Source organism: Pseudorca crassidens, chromosome 11 (assembly GCF_039906515.1).
Source record: "Pseudorca crassidens isolate mPseCra1 chromosome 11, mPseCra1.hap1, whole genome shotgun sequence".
NCBI classification, from domain to species: domain Eukaryota; kingdom Metazoa; phylum Chordata; class Mammalia; order Artiodactyla; family Delphinidae; genus Pseudorca; species Pseudorca crassidens.
In genome coordinates this window covers 9,839,374-9,863,716 of record NC_090306.1, presented here as the reverse complement: position 1 = coordinate 9,863,716, position 24,343 = coordinate 9,839,374, and the positions used below count along the sequence as shown (strand labels likewise).

The following is a 24,343-nucleotide window of genomic DNA, read 5'->3' as shown; positions in this document are numbered from 1 at the left end:
TCCCACAGAGAATATATTTTTTTAATTTATTTATTTTTGGCTGTGTTGGGTCTTCGTTGCTGCGCACAGGCTTTCTCTAGTTGCGGCAAGCGGGGGCTACTCTTTGTTGCAGTGCGTGGGCTTCTCATTGCAGTGGCTTTTCTTGTTGCAGAGCATGGGCTCTAGGCACGTGGGCTTCAGTGGTTGTGGCACGTGGGCTCAGTGGTTGTGGCACGTGGGCTCAGTAGTTGTGGCTCGCGGGCTCTAGAGCACAGGCTCAGTAGTTGTGGTGCACGGGCTTAGTTGCTCCGCGGCACGTGGGATCTTCCTGGACCAGGGCTCGAACCCATAACCCCTGCATTGGCAGGCGGATTCTTAACCACTGTACCACCAGGGAAGCCCCCCACAGAGATTTTAATCCAAGGAGCCAGGGATGTGAATCTATTCAGGGATCTAAGAGACTCTGCTCCATCCCCAAGAAAAACACAACCTCCTTTCAAGCAGGACTTCCCTTTCAAAGCCATCCATCCTCTTGTTTCTTTGTTGATTTTTTTAAAGTCATAAATAATGTTTACCTCAAATTAAGGACAACCAATGAATCTGCCATGGAATCACCACTGTCAGTTTCTTACCTATTAGGAAGATCTTACTAAATCTATAAAGTCTGTAACCCAAAAAGGTCCTCAAGGAGTTTGAATTTTTTTTTAATAATATTTAAATTTATTATTTCCCATTTGGTCTCACGAAACACAAGCTGAGACTGCAGAAGTATCACTGTTTTTAGATCTAGAAGCTCCTTTCCTTTACAATCACAGGTCAAGGGCTTCATTAGCCCAGTCCTTGACTTGCAGCTGAAAAAAGCACAGGTCTGTGTGAAGGGATAGGAGAACATATCTTACTAGTGTCAGGAGCAAGGAACCAAAGCTGAAGAACAGTCCGAGTCTTGACATCAGCACTTCAAAAATATTCTGCAGGCAACGATGTTCTAACACACGGAAAGGGGGATGAGCACTGAGTGAGCTGGGCAGATTCTGACACAATTCTGATGGATTTCGGCCTGCAGCACTCTGGAGGGAGAGGTCCCATTCTCTCCTTCAATCCTCTTTACAGAACAGAAAGCAGAAGTCAAGTCTTTATAAAAGAGATTAATGGCCTTTCCGTTTCTTCATTTTTCCTCCAGCCACCTTGTTCCTGACACCGATTGCACCCTCCCTATCGTCACCATCCCCAGCAGCCTCCCACGAGCGCTTCTTCTTCTCTCCATGCTCCCTTAACTCCTGCAAGAAACGGAAAGGATGGGATTGAAAATGAATGGCTGTCACTGAGAGTGACACATCCTAGTCTCTGCTCCTTAAAATCAAACACTAAGTAACTCCCTAACACCTCACATTAGCAAAGGAATAAGACCAAAATCCCAAGATACAAAAATGTTAATCTTATTAGTAATCAAAGACAGGAAGATTAAAACAATAAGCTATTATTATTATTCTGGCAAAGATTTAAGAGAATGGTAATACCTAGACCTGGTCAGGTGTGCGGACAGTCACATACACTGTCGCTCATCGTGTAAAAGTGCTTTAGCTTTTCTAGGGGGGCAGTTTGACATTATGTATGAATTCGAATTTTAACTGTGTATTCTCCTCCACCCAACAATTGATTCTACTTCTAGGAATTTATTCTAAGGAAACAAGACAAGTGTGCAAAGCTGTACATATCAGGATGTTCAACAGAGTTCCAGTTAAAATACAAAAAACCGGGAAAAGCATAAACACACATCAATGTAAATCACGTTATATATTCATGACAGAATTCTCTGTAGCCATTAAGAAATGATCCCATGAGAATTCTAAGATGCTAGCATCTAAGATATCAGTTTCTAAACTTGCAAGCAGTGCTATTTTTAAAAAACTTAATTCTCTCCCCTCAGATTACCAATTTTCAAAACATTGGAAAGTAATAAAATATACCTAATGCAAAGTCTAGAAGACCCAATTTGGTTTCCCTTGACGAGTCAGAAGGCAGTTAAGGACCTTGCAACAACTCCAAGAGATTACTCCTGCCACTGGTGTTTAGGAAAGTTTGGTAACTGAATCGATTCAGGGCTAAGACACAGCCTAGATGACATTTTTTGAATAAAGTTTAAAATGTGAAAAAAAAAAAAAGAAGTGATCGCATGAATCTCTGCTAGTTCAAATAGGAAAATGATATACATTTAGATAAAGTCATATACAATTAGATAAAGTCTAATTATAGCTAAGGAAAGAAAAATAGCCAACTGTTATCAGGTTTTCTGCGGGGGGTGGCTTACGTGTTTCACTTACTATTTTAATCCTTTGTGTATTTTCTAAAAATGTTTCCCAACGCACATGCAATATTTTTATAAACAAAGATACCAAACAAAGAATTCCACGTGGGGAGAAAAACAAAAACAAGTCCACACCTCAGCTACTCAGAAAGCACCCCACGGGCGAAGTTTCTTCACCCCTCAGACCAGCACCCCAGAGAGCAGACGGCACTTGGAAGGGGCTCCTTTAGAACCTTCTCATCGCCACTCCTACCGCCACCGCTACTATCAGTAACTACGCTGTTTACATCAGCTTGATCAACGCTCATAAATACCCTGTATTCAAGGTAACTATTATTCCCAATCTACAAATGAGGAACTGACTCTGAGAGGTTAGACACCTTGTCCAAGCTCACAGTTCACAGCTGCACCTCCTGATCTGATCTCAAGTCCAAAGGTTTTTTTCTTGCCTCATGTGAAACATGAACAGTGGCTGGGAACGTGGTCACTGTGGTCAGACTGAGTCCAAACCCTGATTCAACCATTTAGTTGTACAGTCGAAAGCAAATTACCTACATCTGCACTTTAGTATGCTCATCTTAAATTTGGAATCAAATATTCCAAGTTGAGGGTTAACACAATAAAGTGTCTTGCATGTAAGTTAATTTCATTTGCTGGTGAGAAAATGCATTGCATACCATTCGGGCAAATCTTTGGGCCTCAGACACACGTTCTGTCAGCATCATAACCTCGTCATCCTGGGTTGGAAAGACAGGCAATTTCTTCCCAATTAAGTGTTCTATGCGCTGGAAGAGTTCCACGTCGTATCTGAAAAAGGAAAATTGACATGGCTCTGGCTGGCTGACAATGCACGTGTCTGTCCATTCCAAAACTATGACGCAACAGGGGCCACAGTTTTCAACAATATCGAACCTATTATTCCTTTTCAGAATACTAACTAATTGCAATCTTCTGTGCACAGCCCAGCAGAAAACCACCCAACATACCCCTTACTCCCAGAAAAGCCCTGGGTACATAACAATTTGTTCCCTAGAAAACAAAATCAGAAATAGTTATTGTAATACTGTGAGTTGAGGGAATGGTCACTGTTCTCTGGCTCCAGCATTTAAAAGAAATAACAGGGTTTTTTGTGTGTGTGCTTCTATATGCCAAGTACTATACTACACATATGTAGTATAGTATATGCTCTTTACATATACATCTCCAGTCTTCATTAAAACCCTGCTAGATTGGTATTATTATTTCTATTTTACAAACAGTGAAGGCGGGATGAGGGAGGTTAAGTGACTGTTACAGTAAGTCGTGAAGTCAGGTTGCAAGTCTGTCTGCCCCACAGTTCTGCTCTTTTCTCTACATTGCTCTGCCCCAAAGTCGGGTCACTTACTGTGTGACAAAAGTAATAGACTTTCCAGAGCGCCCTGCTCGAGCTGTTCGACCTACTCGATGGATGTAATCCTGAAACGAAAACGGTAAGTAACTTTGAGTTAGCTGGAAGATACATTTAAAACTGTATGTAAATTCTTCCTGCAAACCTTTGAAAGAAAACAGATTTGTGTTGGAATGTGGAGAGATGAACTGGCAATCTGTTACAGAGATAAATCTACTTCACTTTTCTTATTCTCCTCACAGCACAAAACTGACCCCCTTTTTCCTTTCTTTTATATAAAGACAAATCTACAAAGCAAATCTCCATGGACATAGCACAGGCAGAGGAAAATGGCACTAGATCTAGAGGCAGACCTGGGTCACAGATCTGCTTTTCCCACCGACCAGCGACACAACTGTCTACAAGTCCAGAACTTCTCTAAATCCTGGTTTGTATCTATAAAACAGGAACACAAATACATGGCCAAATTCACACAGAGTTACTGTGAAAATCGTGAGACAGGACCCTGTCTACAGCAGTTTAATACGAAGTCGAGACACACTAGTTGTTCACAACTGGGGTCAGTTTCATCCTCCCCAGCAGGCATTTGGAAATGTCTGGAAATATATCTGGTTGTCACAATGTCACCTGTGAGTAGAAGCCAGGAATTCTGCTAAGCATCCTACAATACAAAGGACAGCCCCGCAAGGAAGAATTCCCAGACCAAGATGTTAACAGTGCCGAGGCTGAGAAACCCTGGGATACACTGAGGACCACAGGCTGCCATTTCTCATCAGACAGACCAACAGAGGTGAGCACGCGGTGCGTCTGCGCCTCCGACGGTGAGCCTCTAACCCCTCTCCTGGGCTTCTTCATTCACATTCATTAATATCACATCCACAGGCATGTGCAAGATGAGGAGAATGAAAAGATCTAGAGCTTTCCCTATTTTTGACACTTAACTAATCAAGGACACACACACACCAAAAAAACTCCGATACTGTAACTAAGGAAAGACAGAAAACATTCCATTAAGAAATACACTTTGGATACGATGGAATAGTATTCGGCCATAAAAAAAGAATGACATCTTTCTATTTGTGACAACATGGATAGACCTTGAGGGTATTCAGCTAAGTGAAATAAGTTAGACAGAGACAAATACTGAGATCTCACTTATATGTGGAATCTAAAACAAAAACAAAAAAAACTGAGCTCACAGATACAGAGAACAGATTTGGTGGTTGCCAGAGGCAGGGATGGGTGTGTGTGAAATGGGTGAAGGGGGCAAAAGGTACAAATTTCAGTTATAAAATAAATAAGTCATGGGGATGTAATGTACAACATGCTGACTAGAGGTAATAATACTGTACTGCATATTTAAAAGTTGCTAAGGGAAAATGCTAAGGGAAAATGCTCATCATAAGGAAAGACATGCGTAATTATGAATGGTGACAGATGTTAACTAGACTTACTATGACCAATCTGCAATATATACGAATATTAAATCATTACATTTTACACCTGAAACTAATATGTCAATTACATCTCAATTTTAAAAAAAAGAAAAGAAAAGGAGGAAGAAGGAGGTGGGGGAGAGAGAGAGAAAGAGGAAAGGAGGGAGGGAGGGACGGAGGGAGGGAGGAAAGGAGGAAGTGAAAGAAAGGACAGGAAAGGAAAGAAAGGGAAGAGAAGGGGAAAAGAAAAGAGAAAAGAAAAGCACTTTGGGGCTAGAAAGTCAGGTCAGCAACAGGACTCACCTTGGAATGGGTAGGAATGTCAAAGTTAACAACTACATCCACATGAGGTATGTCCAAACCACGGCTTGCAACATCAGTTGCTAAAAGAATGGAACGAGCTTTTGCCTTAAATTTATTAAGGGATCCTAGGCGCTTGCTCTGAGACGATGAAAAGAAGAAACGGAAAGAATTTTAATCTTGAAAAACTTGGAATCCAAGACACACAAACTAGACATACTAAATAAATACAAGAACCAAGAGAGAAATTTTTAAAAGGATGTTTCCCCCTTAGTCTGAACTAGGCTTCACAGGTCAAAAGGAAACATGGAAGCAATAAAAAGATATTTAAGACTAAAGCTAGAAAATACTAACATGAAACAGAGTTTGTTAAACACGACAGAAGGATAACTGAGAAATAATCTACTGAAAGTCTTTAGAGACGAGAGAGTCACTATTACCATGAGGGCTGAATAAATCAACTCAGTAGCTTCCATCCCAGACAACTACCTGTGGAATATTTTAATTTGAGCCTCTTGCTATCCTGAAAGGAGGAAGTAGCATCCAAAGCAACACTTTAATGCCCATAAAATCAGGACAACTATGGGAAGATGCATTAATGTCATGTGTTGCTATTGCAGAAATCTCCTGCTACAAGATTTAGCTTTCTCATGCCCCCAGTTCACCACTAATGATTCCAAAGAATAGTTACCTGACTCATCTGTCCATGGAGGGGAATGGCAGTGAATCCAAGATTTCGGAGTAGCAAAGCTGTCCTCTGAGTATTGTTACAGGTGGTGCAGAATATCATAAAGGAGTTTCCAGCCAATTCATTTAGAATATAAACCAGGTAGGTATCCTAAGTCACAAAGCCAAAATAATATATGTAACTGAACCTGGAAGAAGGTTGGCGTCCTGGGCATACAAATTATGTAAAAGACTAAGCCCATAGCTGCTTCTCAGTTATCCAGACCCCCAGCCGCCAGCTTTGCACTCCTTAACTGGCATTATCATTATCATCTCTGTGAACCATGAGTTTCGCACACAGCCTGAAGCCGAGCACAAGGAGATCTGTACTCAGCAAGCACGCAAAGCCCTGACATCAAAGCACAAAACTAGGTCCTTTGTCCATAAAAAAGCCACATAATAAGCAGGCAAAAGAAAAACTACCTCAAGGATGGGGTTAGGAAGGGATTGTGTCATGACTTCATTACTGTGGTTTAATATGTTGTGAATTCCCGGAATGTTTGACTTTATCAGTGATAAAATAAAGCACGGCATGAGCTCTAAAACAAACAGAAAGGACTCCAATCTGTAGCACAGCTCTTAGCTAATCAAGAGTTGACACATTTTCAGATGTCTTGGTGAAGAAGGAGAGGGAGAGGCAGAAATGATCAAAGCAAACACTTTACCTTGAACTTAGAAGGAATAAAAAGATAATATTGCTGTAACTTTTCAACCGTCTGGTATTTAGAGGAAACGGCACATTTCACAGGATTCTTCAGCGCTGCTCGCTGAAGTTTTTGCACCTGAAGAAAGAAAACCTAGAGTAGTACACTGATTCCTAAATACTCTATTTTTATTATTGTCACTGTGACTGTTTCTACTTATCAATTCTTATAAAGAAGAAAAGAGAAATCCTAGAAAAGTTCACCTTCTTGGTCATCGTAGCAGAGAAGAGAAATGTCTTCCGATCTCGGGGAATCACTTTCAGGATCTTGTCAACCTAAAAGGCAGAAAGAGCAACGGTACCAACATAACATTTAGACTGGGCACCTGCAAATGCTGCTTGTGAAGATGAGGGGTAACAAACTAAATACATCACTGTGGGGATTTGGGGACTCAAAACTTTGATTCAGTTCAGCTAAAACTGACTGAATATTTACTATTTGATATCATACCAGATGCTACCAAAAAATAATGCCAGTCAGAGAAAAGCACAGTTTAAATCAGCAGAGTAGAGCTAATCTAAGAGAAAAGTAAAGAATAAGCATTAATCAACTAAATAAGCTATGATGAATGGGTCATCAAAGAAAAGATGGAAGAGGTTGAAATCAAATGAAATGGAAAAAGAAAATCTGTTTTTGGTATTTCTCATCTCTGAAAACAAAGTCAGTCTATATGTATGTATGTATGTATGTATATATATATACATGTTTTTTGCCCAACTGTCTTTTTTAATTGAAGTATAGTTGATTTACAGTGTTTCAGGTGTACAGCAAAGAGATTCAGTTACACATACATACATATTTACACTTTTTCAGATCCTTTTCCATTATAGGTTATTACAAGATATTGAATATAGCTCCCTGTGCTATACAGTAGGTCCTTGCTGTTTACCTATTTTATATATAGTAGCATGTGTATGTTAATCCCATATTCCTAATTTATCCCTCACCCCCCAAGTCAGACTATATTTGAAAGAGGATGCTGAGACTATTTACAATACCCAAGAGATGGAAGCAACCTAAATGTCCATCAACAGATGAATGGATAAAGAAGATGTGGTATATATACAGAATGGAATACTACTCAGCCATAGTAAAGAATGAAATGATGCCATTTGCAGCCACATGGATGGACCTAGAGATTATCATACTAAATGAAGTCAGACAAAGACAAATATCACATAATACCACTTATATGTGGAATCTAAAATATGATACAAATGAACTTATTTACAAAACAGAAACACATTCACAGACATAGAAAACAAACTTATGGTTACTAAAGGGGAAAAGAGGGAAGGAAAATTAGGAGTTTGTGTAGGTATATGTATATACACACATATATATATGTATATATATATACACATATTTATATATGTATGTATAACTGAATCACTTTGCTGTACACCAGAAACACAACATTGTAAATTAACTATACTTCAGTAAAAAATTAATTATATTAAAAAAAAAAAAAAAAAAGAAAAAAATTAATTATATTAAATTTAATTTAAAAGCAACAAGGATGTATTGTACAGCACAGGGAAATATAGCCATCATTTTGTAATAATTTTAAATGGAGTATAATCTACAGAAATACTGAATCACTATGTTGCACCTAAAAATAATATAATAATATAAATCAACTATCCTTCAATAAAAAAGAAAGAAAAAATAAATAAAGAGGATGCTGAGGCAGACAGTGTAAAGAGCATCAAGAATGAAAAAAGCAGCAGAGATGTTAAATTAACCAACAATGGTTAAGTGCTCCACAAAAGCAGGTATGCAATGAACCAGATTTTGAACAGATTTTGAGATGCTCTAGGAAGAGGAAAGATGTTGAGCTCACCTCTGTCTCAAAATCCATATTCAATATTCGGTCTGCTTCATCCATGACCAAGTACTTGAGAGCTCTTAAGTTGAAACCTTTTGTATTTTCCAAGTGGTCAATTAGTCGACCAGGAGTTGCTAACAAGAAAAGTTGAGGAGAGAGGGCAATGTTTAAGAAAAAGGACAGAAAGAAAGTGACCACCCCCTCCCAACCAGAATTTCAGAAATTAAAAAAAATTAAACAAAAAATTAAATCCATTCTTTGAACTCTTTCTGCACAAAGAAGTTGCACCCAATATCAGTAGATTTTCTCCAATTCATCATCACCAGTGTCTTCTACCGTTGTCATTACTCACCTATTACTATATGTGGCTTTTTGGCCAGGGCCAGAGATTGAGACATTGAATCAATTCCACCTACAATCACAGCTACAGAAAGAAAAAGAATATTGAAAAGAGATCCTTAATTTTTTTCCATAGTTCACTGTAAAGCCAATGACACATTTCTACTTTCATTTTTCTTCCCTTACAATTACAACTTTCCCCGAAGCTAAAATACCAAATCAGCCCTTTAGGTCAATGAACTTATGTTAACGACACTTCCTTCCATTCTCCTTTCACACTCATTCTCAACCTGTGAAGAAATTCTGAAGATTCCTTTCCTCTGGACACTTACCACATTGCACCCCAATAGAAGACCCCAGGGCTTCAAATTGCTCTGAGATCTGAAAGGCTAGCTCCCGAGTGGGGGTGAGAACTAAGGCAAACAAACGCTGGGGCGTCTCCAGCAGCACATTCAGAATGGGCAGAGCAAAGGCCCCTGTCTTCCCAGAGCCGGTTTCCGCCAGCCCAATAATATCACGACCTAGAAGACAAAGAAAACACCTAATAGCAAAGAAATGATCTCTGCACCATTTCCACATTATTCCACAAGGACCCAATGCTGGCACAAAGTAGACCATGAATAAATATTTGATGAATTCAGGGGAGGGGGAGTTGATGAGACAGAAGACACGGTCTCTGTCTTAAATTAGCTCAAAATCCAGGGGTGAAATACACAAATATGTTCTAATATGATAGGTCCCTACAGGATACAGTGAGAACAAAACGGAATGAGCAACCTACGGCCAGGAAGAGTCAGGAAAGGTTAACAGAGGTGATGAGTAAATTAAATCTGTAAGTAAGCAAAGAAGGAAAGGAAGGGCAGTCCCTTATGAGGAAAGATGCTTTAAAGAACACAGCATGGGAGTTCCCTGGTGGTGCAGTGGTTAAGAATCCGCCTGCCAATGCAGGGGACACAGGTTCGAGCCCTGGTCCGGGAAGATCCCAAATGCCATAGAGCAACTAAGCCCGTGCACCACAACTACTGAGCTTGCGCTCTAGAGCCTGTGTGCCACAACTCCTGAGCCTGCGCTCTAGAGCCCAAGCTCCGCAACAAGAGAAGAAACTGCAATATGAAGCCTGTGCACTGCAACGAAGAGTAGCCCCCGCTCTCCACAACTAGAGAAAGCCCACGCACAGCAACGAAGACCCAATGCAGCCAAAAATAAATAAATTAAATAAATTAATTTTAAAACAAGAACACAGCATGAGTTCAGAGAGGGAGAAGTACAACGTGGCCAGAACACAGAAGTCAAGGGGGAAAGGGAGAAGAATAAGGAAACCCACAGCCATACTAAGGAGTTTTGACATCTTCCTATACGAGAGAGGAACTGAAGGATTTTAAGCAGGGAATATCATGACCAATGTTATTCATTAAGAAGATAAACCCCAGGCCTGACGGCATAAGAAGGACCCAAGCAGCTTAACAGTAAAGCCACTTACACTGCTCCTTCTGAGGGAAGAATGCCAGCAGTAATACCTTAAGAATGGATCCCCATGGTTTGTTGTCACCAATCAAGCCATAACTGAGAAGACCTGGCAATCAATTTCGAAGCCAAGACCACCGCCTCTGTGCTGCAGCTCCCAAAGAGGCTGAGCACGAGGACAGCACCCAGTGGGAAGCCTTCCTGTCGAGTAATGACTTCCACAGTTGACTGCTGAGGCTTCCTCACCTAGAGAATAACCCGCTTTCCCTGAGGTAACCTGAATATGACTCTCTTCCCTACAACTTAAAATGAACTAAAGTGCAGAATGGGGAACACACAGGAAAATCAGAGCTCAGTTAGGGTACCAGGGGAGCTATGATGGTGGCCTGAATGGAGGCCAGCCGAAGCAAGAATTACAAAGTACGGAAAGAGGTCCGTGGAACCAGAGAGCTGGCACCGCAGGCAACACCTTTGGTATTTATGCCTTATGTCTTTTTCGCACCTTAATTCACTGGCAAGCATCTGTCGTACCAAGTTGAGCCAAGTGCCTAACAGGGTCTTGGTGCTCTGGCTGGGTGTCAGGCCTGAGCCTCTGAGGTGGGAGAGCCGAGTTCAGGACACTGGAACACCAGAGACCTCCCAGCTCCACATAATATCAATCGATGAGAGCTCTCCTAGAGATCTCCGTCTCAATGCTAAGACGCAGCTCCACTCAACGACCAGCAAGCTCCAGTGCTGGACACTCTATGCCAAACAACTAGCGAGACAGGAACACAACCCCACCCATTAGCAGAGAGGCTTCCTAAAATCATAAGTTCACAGACACCCCAAAACACACCACCGGATGCGGACCTGCCCACCAGAAAGACAAGATCCAGCCTCATCCACCAGAACACAGGCACCAGTCCCCTCCACCAGGAAGCCTACACAACGCAGTGAACCAACCTCACCCACTGGGGTTAGACACCAAAAACAACAGGAACTACGAACCTACAGCCTGCGAAAAGGAGACCCCAAACACAGTAAGCTAAGCAAAATGAGAAGACAGAGAAACACATAGCAGATGAAGGAGCAAGAAAAAAACCCACCAGACCAAACACATGAAGAGGAAATAGGCAGTCTACCTGAAAAAGAATTCAGAGTAATGACAGTAAAAATGATCCCAAATCTTGGAAATACAATGGAGAAAATAAAAGAAACATTTAACAAAGATGTAGAAGAACTAAAGAGAAAACAAACAATGATGAACACAATAAATGAAATTAAAAATTCTCTAGAAGGAATCAATAGCAGAATAACTGAGGCAGAAGAACCGATAAGTGACCTGGAAGATAAAATAGTGGATATAACTACCGCAGAGCAGAATAAAGAATGAAAAGAATTGAGGACAGACTCAGAGACCTCTGGAACAATATTAAACGCACCAACATTCAAATAATAGGGTTCCCAGTAGAAGAACAGAAAAAGGAAGGGACTGAGAAAATATCTGAAGAGATTATAGTTGAAAACTTCCTGAACATAGGAAAGGAAATAGTCAATCAAGTCCAGGAAGCAGAGAGAGTCCCATACAGGATAAATCCAAGGAGAAACATGCCAAGACACATATTAATCAAACTATCAAAAATTAAATACAAAGAAAAAATATTAAAAGCAGCAAGGGAAAAGCAACAAATAACATACAAGGGAATCCCCATAAGGTTAACAGCTGATCTTTCAGCAGAAACTCTGCAAGCCAGAAGGGAGTGGCAGGACATATTTAAAGTAATGAAAGGGAAAAACCTACAACCAACGTTACTCTACCCAGCAAGGATCTCATTCAGATTCGATGGAGAAATCAAAAGCTTTATATTCAAGCAAAAGTTAAGAGAACTGAGCACCAAGAAACCAGCTTTACAGCAAACGCTAAAGGAACTTCTCTAGGCAGGAAACACAAGGGAAGGAAAAGAACTACAATAACACACCCAAAACAATTAAGAAAATGGTAATAGGAACATACATACTGATAATTACCTTAAATGTAAATGGATTAAATGCTCCAAACAAAAGACACAGACTGGCTGAATGGATACAAAACAAGACCCGTATATATGCTGTCTACAAGAGACCCACTTCAGACTTAGGGACACATACAGACTGAAAATGAGGGGATGGAAAAACATATTCCATGCAAATGGAAATCAAAAGAAAGCTGGAGTAGCAATTCTCATATCAGACAAAATAGTCTAAAATAAAGACTATTACAAGAGACAAACAAGGACACTACATAATGATCAAGAGATCAATCCAAGAAGATATAACAATTATAAATATTTATGCACCCAACATAGGAGCACCTCAATACATAAGGCTAATGCTAACAGCCATAAAAGGGGAAATCAACAACAACACAATAATAGTAGGGGACTTTAACACCCCACTTTCACCAATGGGCAGATCAACCAAAATGAAAATAAATAAGGAAACACAAGCTTTCAATGATACACTAAACAAGAGGGACTTAATTGATACTTATATGACATTCCACCCAAAATCAACAGAATACACTTTCTTCTCAAGTGCTCATGGAACATCCTCCAGGAGAGATCATATCTTGAGTCACAAATGAAGCCTTCGTAAATTTAAGAAAATTGAAATCGTATCAAGTATCTTTTCTGACCACAATGCTATGAGACTAGGTATCAATTACAGGAAAAAAACTGTAAAAAATATAAACACATAGAGGCTAAAGAATATGCTACTAAATAACCAAGAGATCACTGAAGAAATGAAAGAGGAAATAAAAAAATACCTAGAAACAAATGACAATGAAAATATGACGGACCAAAACCTATGGGATGCAGCAAAAGCAGTTCTAAGAGGGAAGTTTATAGCAATACAATCCTACCTCAAGAAACAAGAAAAATCTCAAATAAACAACCTAACCTTACACCTAGAGCAATTAGAGAGAGAAGAACAACAAAAAAAAAACACCCTAAGTTAGCAGAAGGAAAGAAATCATAAAGATCAGATCAGAAATAAATGAAAAAGAAATGAAGGAAATGATAGTAAATATCAATAAAACTAAAAGCTGGTTTTTTGAGAAGATAAACAAAATTGATAAACCATTAGCCAGACTCATCAAGAAAAAAAGGAAGAAGACTCAAATCCACAGAATTAGAAATGAAAAAGGAGGACTAACAACTGACACTGCAGAAATGCAAAGGATCATGACAGATTACTACAAGCAACTATATGCCAATAAAATGGAAAACCTGGAAGAAATGGACAAATTCTTAGAAAAGCACAACTCTGAGACTGAGCCAGGAAGAAAGAGAAAATATAAATAGGCCAATCATAACCACTGAAATTGAAACTGTGATTAAAAATCTTCCAACAAACAAAAGACCAGGACCAGATGGATTCACAGGTGAATTCTATCAAACATTTAGAGAAGAGCTAACACCTATCCTTCTCAAACTCTTCCAAAATATAGCAGAGGGAGGGACACTCCCAAACTCATTCTATGAGGCCACCATCACCCTGATACCACAACCAGACAAAGATGTTACAAAAAAAGAAAACTACAGGTCAATGTCACTGATAAACATAGATGCAAAAATCGTCAACAAAATACTAGCAAACAGAATCCAGCCAACACATTAAAAGGATCATACACCATGATGAAGTGGGGTTTATCCCAGGAATGCAAGGATACTTCAATATATGCAAATCAATCAATGTGATACACCATATTAACAAAATGAAGGATAAAAACCATATGATAATCGCAATAGATGCAGAAAAAGCTTTTGACAAAATTCAACACCCATTTATGATAAAAACTCTCCAGAAAGTAGGCATAGAGGGACCTAACCCTTTAATAAAGGCCATATATGACAAACCCACAGCAAAAATCATTCTCAATGGTGAAAAACTGAAACCATTTCCACTAAGATCAGGAACAAGACAAGGTTGCCCACTCTCACCACTCTTATTCAACATAGTTTTGGGAGTTTTAGCCACAGCAATCAGAGAAGAAAAAGAAATAAAAGGAATCCAAATCAGAAAAGAAGAAGTAAAACTGTCACTGTTTGCAGATGACACGATACTATACATAGAGATTCCTAAAGATGCTAACAGAAAACTACTAGAGATAATCAATGAATTTGGTAAAGTAGCAGGATACAAAATTAATGCATAGAAATCTCTTGCATTCCTACAGACTAATGATGAAAAATGTGAAAGAGAAATTAAGGAAACACTCCCATTCACTACTGCAACAAAAAGAATAAAATACCTAGGAATAAACCTACCTAAGGAGACAAAAGACCTGTATGCAGAAAACTATAAGACACTGATGAAAGAAATTAAAGGTGATACAAACAGATGGAGAGATATACCATGTTCTTGGATTGGAAGAATCAACATTGTGAAAATGATTATATTACCCAAAGCAATCTACAGATTCAGTGCAATCCCTATCAAACTACCAATGGCACCTTTCACAGAACTAGGACAAAAAATTCACAATTTGTATGGAAACAGAGAAGACCCCAAATAGCCAAAGCAATCTTGAGAAAGAAAAACGGACCTGGAGGAATCAGGCTCCCGGACTTTAGACTATACCACAAAGCTACAGTAATCAAGACAGTATGGTACTGGCACAAAAACAAGTATAGATCAATGGAAAAGGGTAGAAAGCCCAGAGATAAACCCATGTACATGTGGTTACCTTATCTTTGATAACAGAGGCAAGAATGTACAATGGAGAAAAGACAGCCTCTTTAATAAGTGGTGCTGGGCAAACTGGACAGCTACATGTAAAAGAATGAAATTAGAACACTCCCTAACACCATATACAAAAATAAACTCAAAATGGATTAAACACCTAAATGTAAGCCCAGACATTATAAAACTCCTACAGGAAAACATAGGCAGAACACTCTATGACAGCAAGATCCTTTTTGACCCACCTCCTAGAGAAATGGAAATAAAAACAAAAATAAACAAATGGGACCTAATGAAACTTCAAAGCTTTTGCACAGCAAAGGAAACCATAAACAAGACGAAAAGACACCCCTCAGAATGGGAGAAAATATTTGCAAATGAAGCAATTGACAAAGGATTAATCTCCAAAATATACAAGCAGCTCATGCAGCTCAATATCAAAAGAACAAACAACCCAATCCAAAAATGGGCAGAAGACCTAAACAGACATTTCTCCAAAGAAGATATACAGATTGCCAACAAAACACATGAAAAGATGCTCAACATCACTAATCATTAGAGAAATGCAAATCAAAACTACAATGAGGTATCACCTCACACCGGTCAGAATGGCCATCATCAAAACATCTACAAAAAATAAATGCTGGAGAGGCTGTGGAGAAAAGGGAACCCTCTTGCACTGTTGGTGGGAATGTAAATTGATACAGCCACTATGGAGAACAGTACGGAGGTTTCTTAAAAAACTAAAATTAGAACTACCATATGACCCAGCAATCCCACTACTGGGCATATACCCTGAGAAAACCATAATTCAAAAAGAGTCATGTACCACAATGTTCACTGAAGCACTATTTACAATAGCCAGGACATGGAAGTAACCTAAGTGTCCACTGACAGATGAATGGCTAAAGAAGATGTGGCACATATATACAATGGAATATTACTCAGCCATAAAAAGAAACAAAATTGAGTTATTTGTGGTGAGGTGGATGGACCCAGAATCTGTCCTAGAGTGAAGTCAGAAAGAGAAAAGCAAATACCGTATACTAACACATATATATTTAATCTAAAAAAAAATACAAAACGGTTCTGAAGAATCTAGGGACAGGACAGGAATAAAGACGCAGACGTACAGAATGGACTTGAGGACACGGGGAGGGGGAAGGGTAAGCTGAGATGAAGTGAGAGAGTGGCATTGACATATATACACTACCAAATGTAAAACAGAAAGCAAGGGGGAAGCAGCTGCATAGCACAGGGAGATCAGGCCATGCTTGCTTTGTTACCACCTAGAGGGGTGGGATAGGGAGGTTGGGAGGGAGACGCAAGAGGGAGGGGATATGGGGATATATGTATACGTATAGTTGATTCACTTTGTTATACAGCAGCAACTAACACAACAATGTAAAGCAATTATACTCCAATAAAGATGTTAAAAAAAAAAGTCATAGATAAAACTTACTGAAATTATTTCTTACAATTCTTTAAACAGGCATTTAAAATTGTTACTGTTGATTATATTCAGAGAAATAGAACAGATACTCTATTTGCATAACTTTTGCTCTCAGTTTGGAACATGAACAACAAAATGCCGTGATTAATGATTTTTACTAATCTTTTTGTTTTCCTGCAGATAGTTGGCATAAAAATGGGCTATCAAGCACATCGAGTTGAAGTAAGTTGGAATAAAATACATCAAAATCCTTAAGTTGAGTCAACTACAGAGTCAGAATATGATACTCCACTGGACAAATTTGCATCCAATTTTGGGGGGCAATTTTGGTCATCAAAATAAGTGCATTTCCCATTAAGTTGGCAATAAAGCTTGAGGGAGAAAGATCATATTGTTTACTGTAAAACTGATACGATAAAGATTATATGAGATCACATGTATAGATACAGATATGTAAACTGTGATTGGATTTCAAATAACAGAATTATGAATTTCAAATTTTCGTTTATATGCAATAAAAGTTGATAGTACAGTATAGATCCAAATCTCTAGGCCATAGGCAGATAACCTGCTGTTAACATCAGTGATTGGAATTTTGTTTAAATAACAGCTATATAATTAGGACCACGTTGCCTGACAAATGTCTGGCACATACAGCTTCCTAGGTTTCACACACCTTGGAGAGAAAGAAGGAAACATCTAACAAAAGCTGATAATAGCCAAAACAATGTGGAACAATAAGACCTTCCTTCCTCCCTCCCTCCCTTCCTTCCTTCCATTCTTCCATTTATTTTTTTGTCTTTACGTTGGAGAATATGTGTTAAGTGAGCTCTCTGATGTCTTGCCTTGAGGCTCATTTTATGCTTCTAAAACTGAATAATGGGATGGCACACCAGACTGCAGTGGGGAATTTTCCTTTGTAATCAGAGCTCTGAGGAGATATGTTATACTGTATCATATTAGAAAAATTAAAAAGGTCATCCATGCCTTTCCCGACTATTCTGTTCTCCCTTAGTGGGCAAGAGTCGAATTTCCTGAGGAAGGATGCTCTCTGTCAGGCAGACAACCCAATGCCCAACCAAAATAAATGAATAAACAGATTAGCTAATTAATTAATTTAAAATAAAGAAATAAATCAAAGGCTCCACTTTGCTACTTTATCACAGACTGCCTTCCAACCTTAAACACCAGGCTCTGCCTGGGGATCTCAAGCCCTCTTTAGGTGGTTTTTCAAGAGCTGCTTCCGTAACACTAGGCCTGACGTTAAATGTTACGTGGCCGGTTAGAGACTGAAAAATCATCAAGCTGTAAAAGTCTATGTTGTCGCTGAGACTCCAGAGGACTAAGCAGTATTGGATAATAAACTCAAGTTGTATGAGAACTGGAACATTACAAAGCATTACAACATGAAATTCTAATTTATTTGAATCAACACATATATGATTATTCACAAAATAACCTCTCTCGTGAGTGTTATTTTGTTTCTATAGACCTTTGGAATCATTCTTATGTAGAAAGTTCATAGGTGTGATGTACACAATTTATTGTTTCTGCTGGTGTTAGTACTGTTGACCTGTTACTTATTCTCATCATATTTTCCATGTACATTTTTGCAAATATAAATGTAAAGTTCACGTATTCTCAAAATTGTTAAAAATATATTGAATACATTTTCTTTCTTCATGCGACTTCCAAAAAAAAAGGAAAGAGAAATTAACACAACATTGTAAATCAACTATACTTCAAGAAAATAAAAAAATAAAAGAAAGTAACAAAAGAAAATGTGATTGACACAGAGGTTTCTAGCTTGGGAAACTCAAAAGCCATATACTGAGATAAGGGCTACAGGGAAATTAGTTCTGGTGAGAAAAATAAGGACTCTGTTTTGGACATAGGGAACTTGAGATTCCTGCAGTAAGCTTAGAGAAAAGTATCTAAAAACCAGTTGGACATACTTGTTTGGAGCTCAGCAAAGAAGTGTGGGCTAGAAATATAGATATGGGAGCCATGAGCATCTGACCAGTGCTCATGTGTGCTCCCCCAGGAGAAGACACATTAGAATAAACTATTAAGTTTTTTTAAAATTAATTATTATTATTATTTTTTTTACGTTTGGCTGCACTGGGCCTTCATTGCTGTGTACGTGCTTTCTCTAGTTGCGGCAAGCAGGGGCTACTCTTTGTTGCGGTGCACAGGCTTCTCATTGTGGTGGCTTCTCTTGCTGCGGAGCACGGGCTCTAGGCACGCAGGCTTCAGTAGTTGTGGCTCACGGGCTCTAGAGTGCAGGCTAAGTAGTTGTGGTGCATGGGCTTAGTTGCTCCCCGGCATGTGGGATCTTCCCGGACCAGGGCTCAAACCCGTGTCCCCTGCATTGGCAGGCGGATTCTTAACCACTGGACCACCAGGGAAGTCCCAGAACTATCTATATATGCCTAGGTCCCATGCCTGGAAATTCTAATTCAGAAGGTCTAGGTTGGAGCCCAGAAATCGCTAGTGTTTTAAAAGTTCCACAGGTGATTCTAATGAGCACTGGCTGAAACTCACTGATGCAGACAGTATTGAAGCTTCAGGACTGGATGAGAAATCTTAGTAACATTTTAGAGTGAGAAAAAAGGATAAAGACAGAATTAACACCGCAAGGCAAAGGGAAAAGAGCCAAAGGAAACTGAGAAAGAAAAGGCTAGGAAAACAGAAGACAACAAACCCCCTCGTAGAAAGTAAGCTCCGTAAAACTGGAGAATTACTGTTTCAAAAACCAATAAGCCGTGCTTCCCTGGTGGCGCAGTGGTTGACAGTCCACCTGCCGATGCGGGAGACGCGGGTTCGTGCCCGGTCCGGGAGGATCCCACATGCCGCGGAGCGGCTGGGCCCGTGAGCCACGGCCGCTGAGCCTGCGCGTCCGGAGCCTGTGCTCCGCAACGGGAGAGGCCACAGCGGTGAGAGGCCCGTGTACCGCAAAAAAAAAAAAAAAAAAAAAAAATAAGCCACAAACTTTTTATCTTTAGGGACCATATTTTATTTCACTTGACGTATGCAAAGCAATAGCTCTCAAAAGTGGTATTTAATTGAATATGTGTAACTTCATACTGAATCTGAAACAGGCCACACACTTAATTTCAACCTACCCTGTAAGGCCAAAGGAATAGCTTCAATCTGGATCTTTGTTGGCTTTGTCCATCCCAACTGGTCACAAGCTTCACACAACACATCTGTCACACCCTTAGAATTCGGAAAAACACAGTTTAGCAAAAGAAAACACACACTCACCTCCCACATAATTAAATGACTGTTAGGGCCGCCTTGCTGGCGACATGTGCGTCCCCTACGCTTTGATTCAAAAGGTTTTTGTTGTGAGTCTACCCAGTCTTCTCCTTAACTCTGAGAACTGGGACAGGAACTTAAGACTTACCAATCACTCTCCACTCGCCGGGGCCAAAGCCAAGTTCTTTGCCTGTGTTACTTCATTTAATCTAAACAGCTCTATGCGGTACTTATCATAATCCCCAAGTTACAGATGTGGAAAGTGAGGCACCGAGATAACTTGCCTCTAGTCAGTGACTGGGTCAGAATTCAATACCGGTTCATCTGAATCCAAAGCCCAAGATACACAAAATTCGGATTCGCCGCATGGACAACACCCTGCACAGACACAACGCTGCCACACCGAGGTGGAATTCAAAAGGGCAAATGGGGGCTCCCGGGCACCGGCCGCCCTCCCACTACCCAAACTCAAAGCCGAGGGAGCTCGTGCGGAACCCGAGCTTCGGACACCCTGGGGGAAACCTGAGCTAGGCCCCGGCTGTTTTTTGCACACCAGCGGCCTGTATCGAAGGCAACCGGACTCTGCCCGCGCCTGGCGCCAGTAGGAAAAAGGGAAACCGGCGTCATCTACACTTACCAGGTCTTTAAATGTTTTCGTTTCCGCCTCCTCCACCGCCATCTGGGGCACCTCAGCCGGTGAATCGCGCTCCTCGGACGCCGCCATGCTGTCCGCGGGCTCCGGAAGTGGGTCGGCGGCGCGCGGGATGCTGGGAAATGTAGTTCTCGTTCTCCCGGGTGGCGTGTTGTGGGCGCCCCCTGCGGGCTTGGAGGGGTTTCGCGGAAAAGCAATTAAAAACAAAAATTAGGTATGGGTATAAGCGTTTGGAGTTGCGGAGCTGAGCCAAGTGCAGAAGGGCCTGATGACCAGGACCTCTAATCTGCCCTTTAGGTCCCTTTAGAAAGTTTTCCCCACCTTTCACAACCGCTGTGCTCCTCCCTCTTCTAACCATAGAGTTTTGAACATGTTCATATTACAGTACTATTTATTTATTATAAATATTATTTCATTCATTTATTCAATAATATCTTGACAGGGCTTCCCTGGTGGCGCAGTGGTTGAGAGTCCGCATTCCGATGCAGGGGATACGGGTTCGTGCCCCAGTCCGGGAAGATCCCACATGCCGCGGAGCGGCTGGGCCCGTGAGCCATGGCCGCTGAGCCTGCGCGTCCGGAGCCTGTGCTCCGCAACGGGAGAGGCCACAACAGTGAGAGGCCCGCGTACCGCAAAAAATAATAATAATAATAAATAAGTAAATAATAATAATAATATCTTGAGAGCCTACCATATGCTAGGGCTATGCTAAATGCCTACTGAACAGGACAGCGACCTCTACCGTCATGGAGAAGACAGATGATAAATAAGTGATCAGATCATTTCAATTTGTGGAAAGTGTGATGATGCAACAGATATAAAAATGATAGAGATTTGATTTGCATTTCTCTAATAATTAGCGATGTTGAGCGTTTTACATGTGCCTGTTGGCCATCTGTATATCTTCTTTGGGGAAATGTCTATTTAGGTCTTTTGCCCGTTTCTCGATTGGGTTTTTTGGGTTTTTTGTTGTTGACTTGTATGAGCTGTTTGTAAATTTTGGATCATTTATATGCGGATCTAAAATATGACACAAATGAGGACTTCCCTGATGGACCAGTCGTAAAGAATCCGCCTTCCAACACAGGGGACGTGGGTTCCATCCCTGGTCGGGAAACTAAGATCCCACGTGCCGCGGAGCAACTAAGCCCTCACGCCACAACTACTGAGCCCGAGCACCTCAACTAGAGAGCCCACGTGCCGCAGACTACAGAGCCCACGCGTTCTGGAGCCCATAACCAGAGAAAGAAAACCCGCACGCCACAACTAGAGAGCAGCCTGTGGTGCCGCAACGAAGATCCCGTGTGCCACAACTAAGACTGATGCAGCCAAAAATAATAAATAAATAAAATAAAAAAATATTTAAAAAATATGACACAAACGGACTGAGCTACAAAACAGAAACAGGCTCACAGACATAAAGAACAGACTTATGGTTGCCAAAGGGGAGGGGGTTGGGGCAGGGATGGATTGGGAGTTTGGGGTTAGCAGATGCAAACTACTCTATATAGAATGGATAAACAACAAGGTTCTACTGTATAGCACAGGGAACTGTATTCAATATCCTGTGATAAACAATAATGGAAAATAATATGAAAAAGAATGTATATATGTGTATAACTGAATCACTTTGGTGTACAGCAGAAATTAACAGAACCTCGTAAAACAGCTATACTTCAATAAAATAAAATTCTTTCAAATGATGGAGAGCAACTTGAGGGGGTGGATTATGGGGATAACAGCAAGATTGGGGAAGCCCTCTCTGAAGTAGTGATGTTTGAGCTGAGACGTCACTGGGAAGCAGAAGAAAGTTCCTTCAAGAACCCAGGGGACAATGATTTCAGGCTGAGGGAACAGCAAGTACAAAGGCCCTGAGGCTCGGGTCAGACCCTGCAGGGCCCTAGAGTCGAAGGTATGGGGATTGGATGTTATCCTAAATATGAAAGAGGCCACTGGAAGGTTTTGAGCAGGTGAGTGACATGATCTACATATTTAAAATATCACTCTAACTTTATATGCAGAGAGGAAATAATGACAAAGAGAGGCCATCTAAGAGGCAAGAGATGATCTGCATACCCCCAGCCTGACACGAACTAGACACCCAGGAACCCCACCTGGATGAATTGCAGCTCAGCGGAGCGTTGGGATCAGGCAGGGTGGCAGATCAGGAAGGACATCGCTGGTTGTTTCTTTAGGGAATGAAGTTGTTTCCATCTTTGAGATTACACCACTGCAGAATAGGCCTTTTGTCTTTTTATGTTGATTTACTCCAAGTTAAAGGTAAGGAGAGAAGACACACATTGTATGAAACGAGAGGTCACCTTGAAATTGGCTCCATCAGGCAGTCGGAAACAGGTGCTTACGCCGTGGCAGCCTAAGGTGCTCAGGCCCGCTGTTCAGCTCTCCCTCACGGCCACCTCTCCATTTTCCTAGGACCGGGATTAGGCCACTTTAGATGATGTCCAAAGCAGATAACATGCTTTGAGATAAGAGGGAGTTGATTTATCCTAAAGAAAACCCACCCAAAAAGCTCTGTCTCTTCCTCTTCCTGTTGTGATAAGAACAAAATTCAACTGAGTATGAGACAGGCTGGGACCTGGGTGTCAGGAGCAAAAGCAGGGTACTACCCATGGTCCCTGCACACAGCACCACCAAGGGGGTGGGCAGGCCACCTAGGCCGCGCCTCTGACCCCACCCATGTATCCACCTCTACGCTCACCCCATTTAAGGGACCAGCTCCACCGCTCCAGGGAGTGAGCAAGGGAACCTGTTACTTATTTTCATTCCCTTGTTCCCTCGTGCTGCAGCACGAGTCCCAATATAGCCTTCCCTGAATTTCGCATCTAGCCTCTTATCAATTTCTTCCCCACCCCCCACTCCCGGACCAGGAATCGAACCCACGCCCCCTGCAGTGGAAGCATGGAGTCTGAGTCTTAACCACTGCACCAGCAGGGAAGTCCCAGCCTCTTATCAATTTCTGTTGATTAAGGAGTCCAAGAACCCTGGTCGGTAACAAGTCCATTTTAAAGATCTTACTGGCTTTATTCAGTGATTCATGAATTGGGCAGCATCCCATCTAGCAGATAGAAAGGAGTTCTAAAGAGTTATACAAAAGGGCAGGCTTTTATAGGCAGGAGGAGGTGGGACAAGGAAGTTGTTCTATCAAAGAGCTGATTGTTTCAGGCCACATCATCTTCCTTTGGGGCACAGTATGGGTCTATGAGGCCAGTTACCTCCCTAGTTCTGACCAGGTAATTCTAAAGTGACTGGTTAAGATTACTTTCCTGAAAGCATCTGAAATTGCAGTTAGGTTAGGTATTAAGTCTGGATTTGGTGACGTGGCCTTAGCATAAGTGACTCCATCTTGGGCCTGTTGTTTCTTTTTTTTAATAAATTTATTTATTTTTCGCTGCGTTGGGTCTTCATTGCTGCACGCAGGCTTTCACTAGTTGCGGTGAGCGGTGGCTACTCTTCGTTGCAGTGCGCGGACTTTTCATTGCAGTGGCTTCTCTCATTGCAGAGGCTTCTCTCATTGCAGAGCATGGGTTCTAGGCACACGGGCTCCTGTAGTTGTGGCACGCAGGCTCAGTAGTTGTGGCTCGCTGGCTCTAGAGTGCAGGCTCATAGTTGTGGCTCACAGGCTTTGTTGCTCCGCGGCATGTGGGATCTTCCCGGGCGAGGGCTCGAACCCATGTCCCCTGCATTGGCAGGCAGATTCTTAACCACTGCGCCACCAGGGAAGTCCCTGTTGTTTCTTTTTTTAACACTGTCCTCTGCTTTGTAGACCTGCTGGGGAATCTGT

The 24,343-nt window shown here is 41.1% G+C and overlaps 1 protein-coding gene across 1 annotated transcript; it reads right to left on the bottom strand.

Annotated features, from left to right (window-relative positions):
* Nucleotides 1-20,656, bottom strand: DDX47 (DEAD-box helicase 47). Its single transcript, XM_067695738.1, has 12 exons — nucleotides 20,527-20,656; nucleotides 19,754-19,847; nucleotides 9,337-9,525; nucleotides 9,018-9,089; nucleotides 8,681-8,799; nucleotides 7,041-7,112; nucleotides 6,799-6,915; nucleotides 6,099-6,245; nucleotides 5,411-5,548; nucleotides 3,669-3,739; nucleotides 2,962-3,091; nucleotides 1-1,256 (listed from the first exon to the last, which is right to left on the bottom strand). Exons 1-12 carry the CDS (start codon nucleotides 20,611-20,613, stop codon nucleotides 1,125-1,127), a joined length of 1,368 nt encoding a protein of 455 aa, XP_067551839.1. The 5' UTR covers nucleotides 20,614-20,656; the 3' UTR covers nucleotides 1-1,124.
* Between the last annotated feature and the right edge of the window lie 3,687 nt (nucleotides 20,657-24,343).

Excerpts from the sequence above, each read along its gene's own strand:
- DDX47 (XM_067695738.1), bottom strand. The coding sequence starts at position 20,613 with ATGGCGGCGTCCGAGGAGCGCGATTCACCGGCTGAGGTGCCCCAGATG. Across the intron at positions 9,526-19,753 it reads TATTCCTTTGGCCTTACAGG|GTCGTGATATTATTGGGCTG; the intron begins GTAGGTTGAAAT and ends TTTGTCTTCTAG. Across the intron at positions 8,800-9,017 it reads AAAGCCACATATAGTAATAG|CAACTCCTGGTCGACTAATT; the intron begins GTGAGTAATGAC and ends TTTTCTTGTTAG.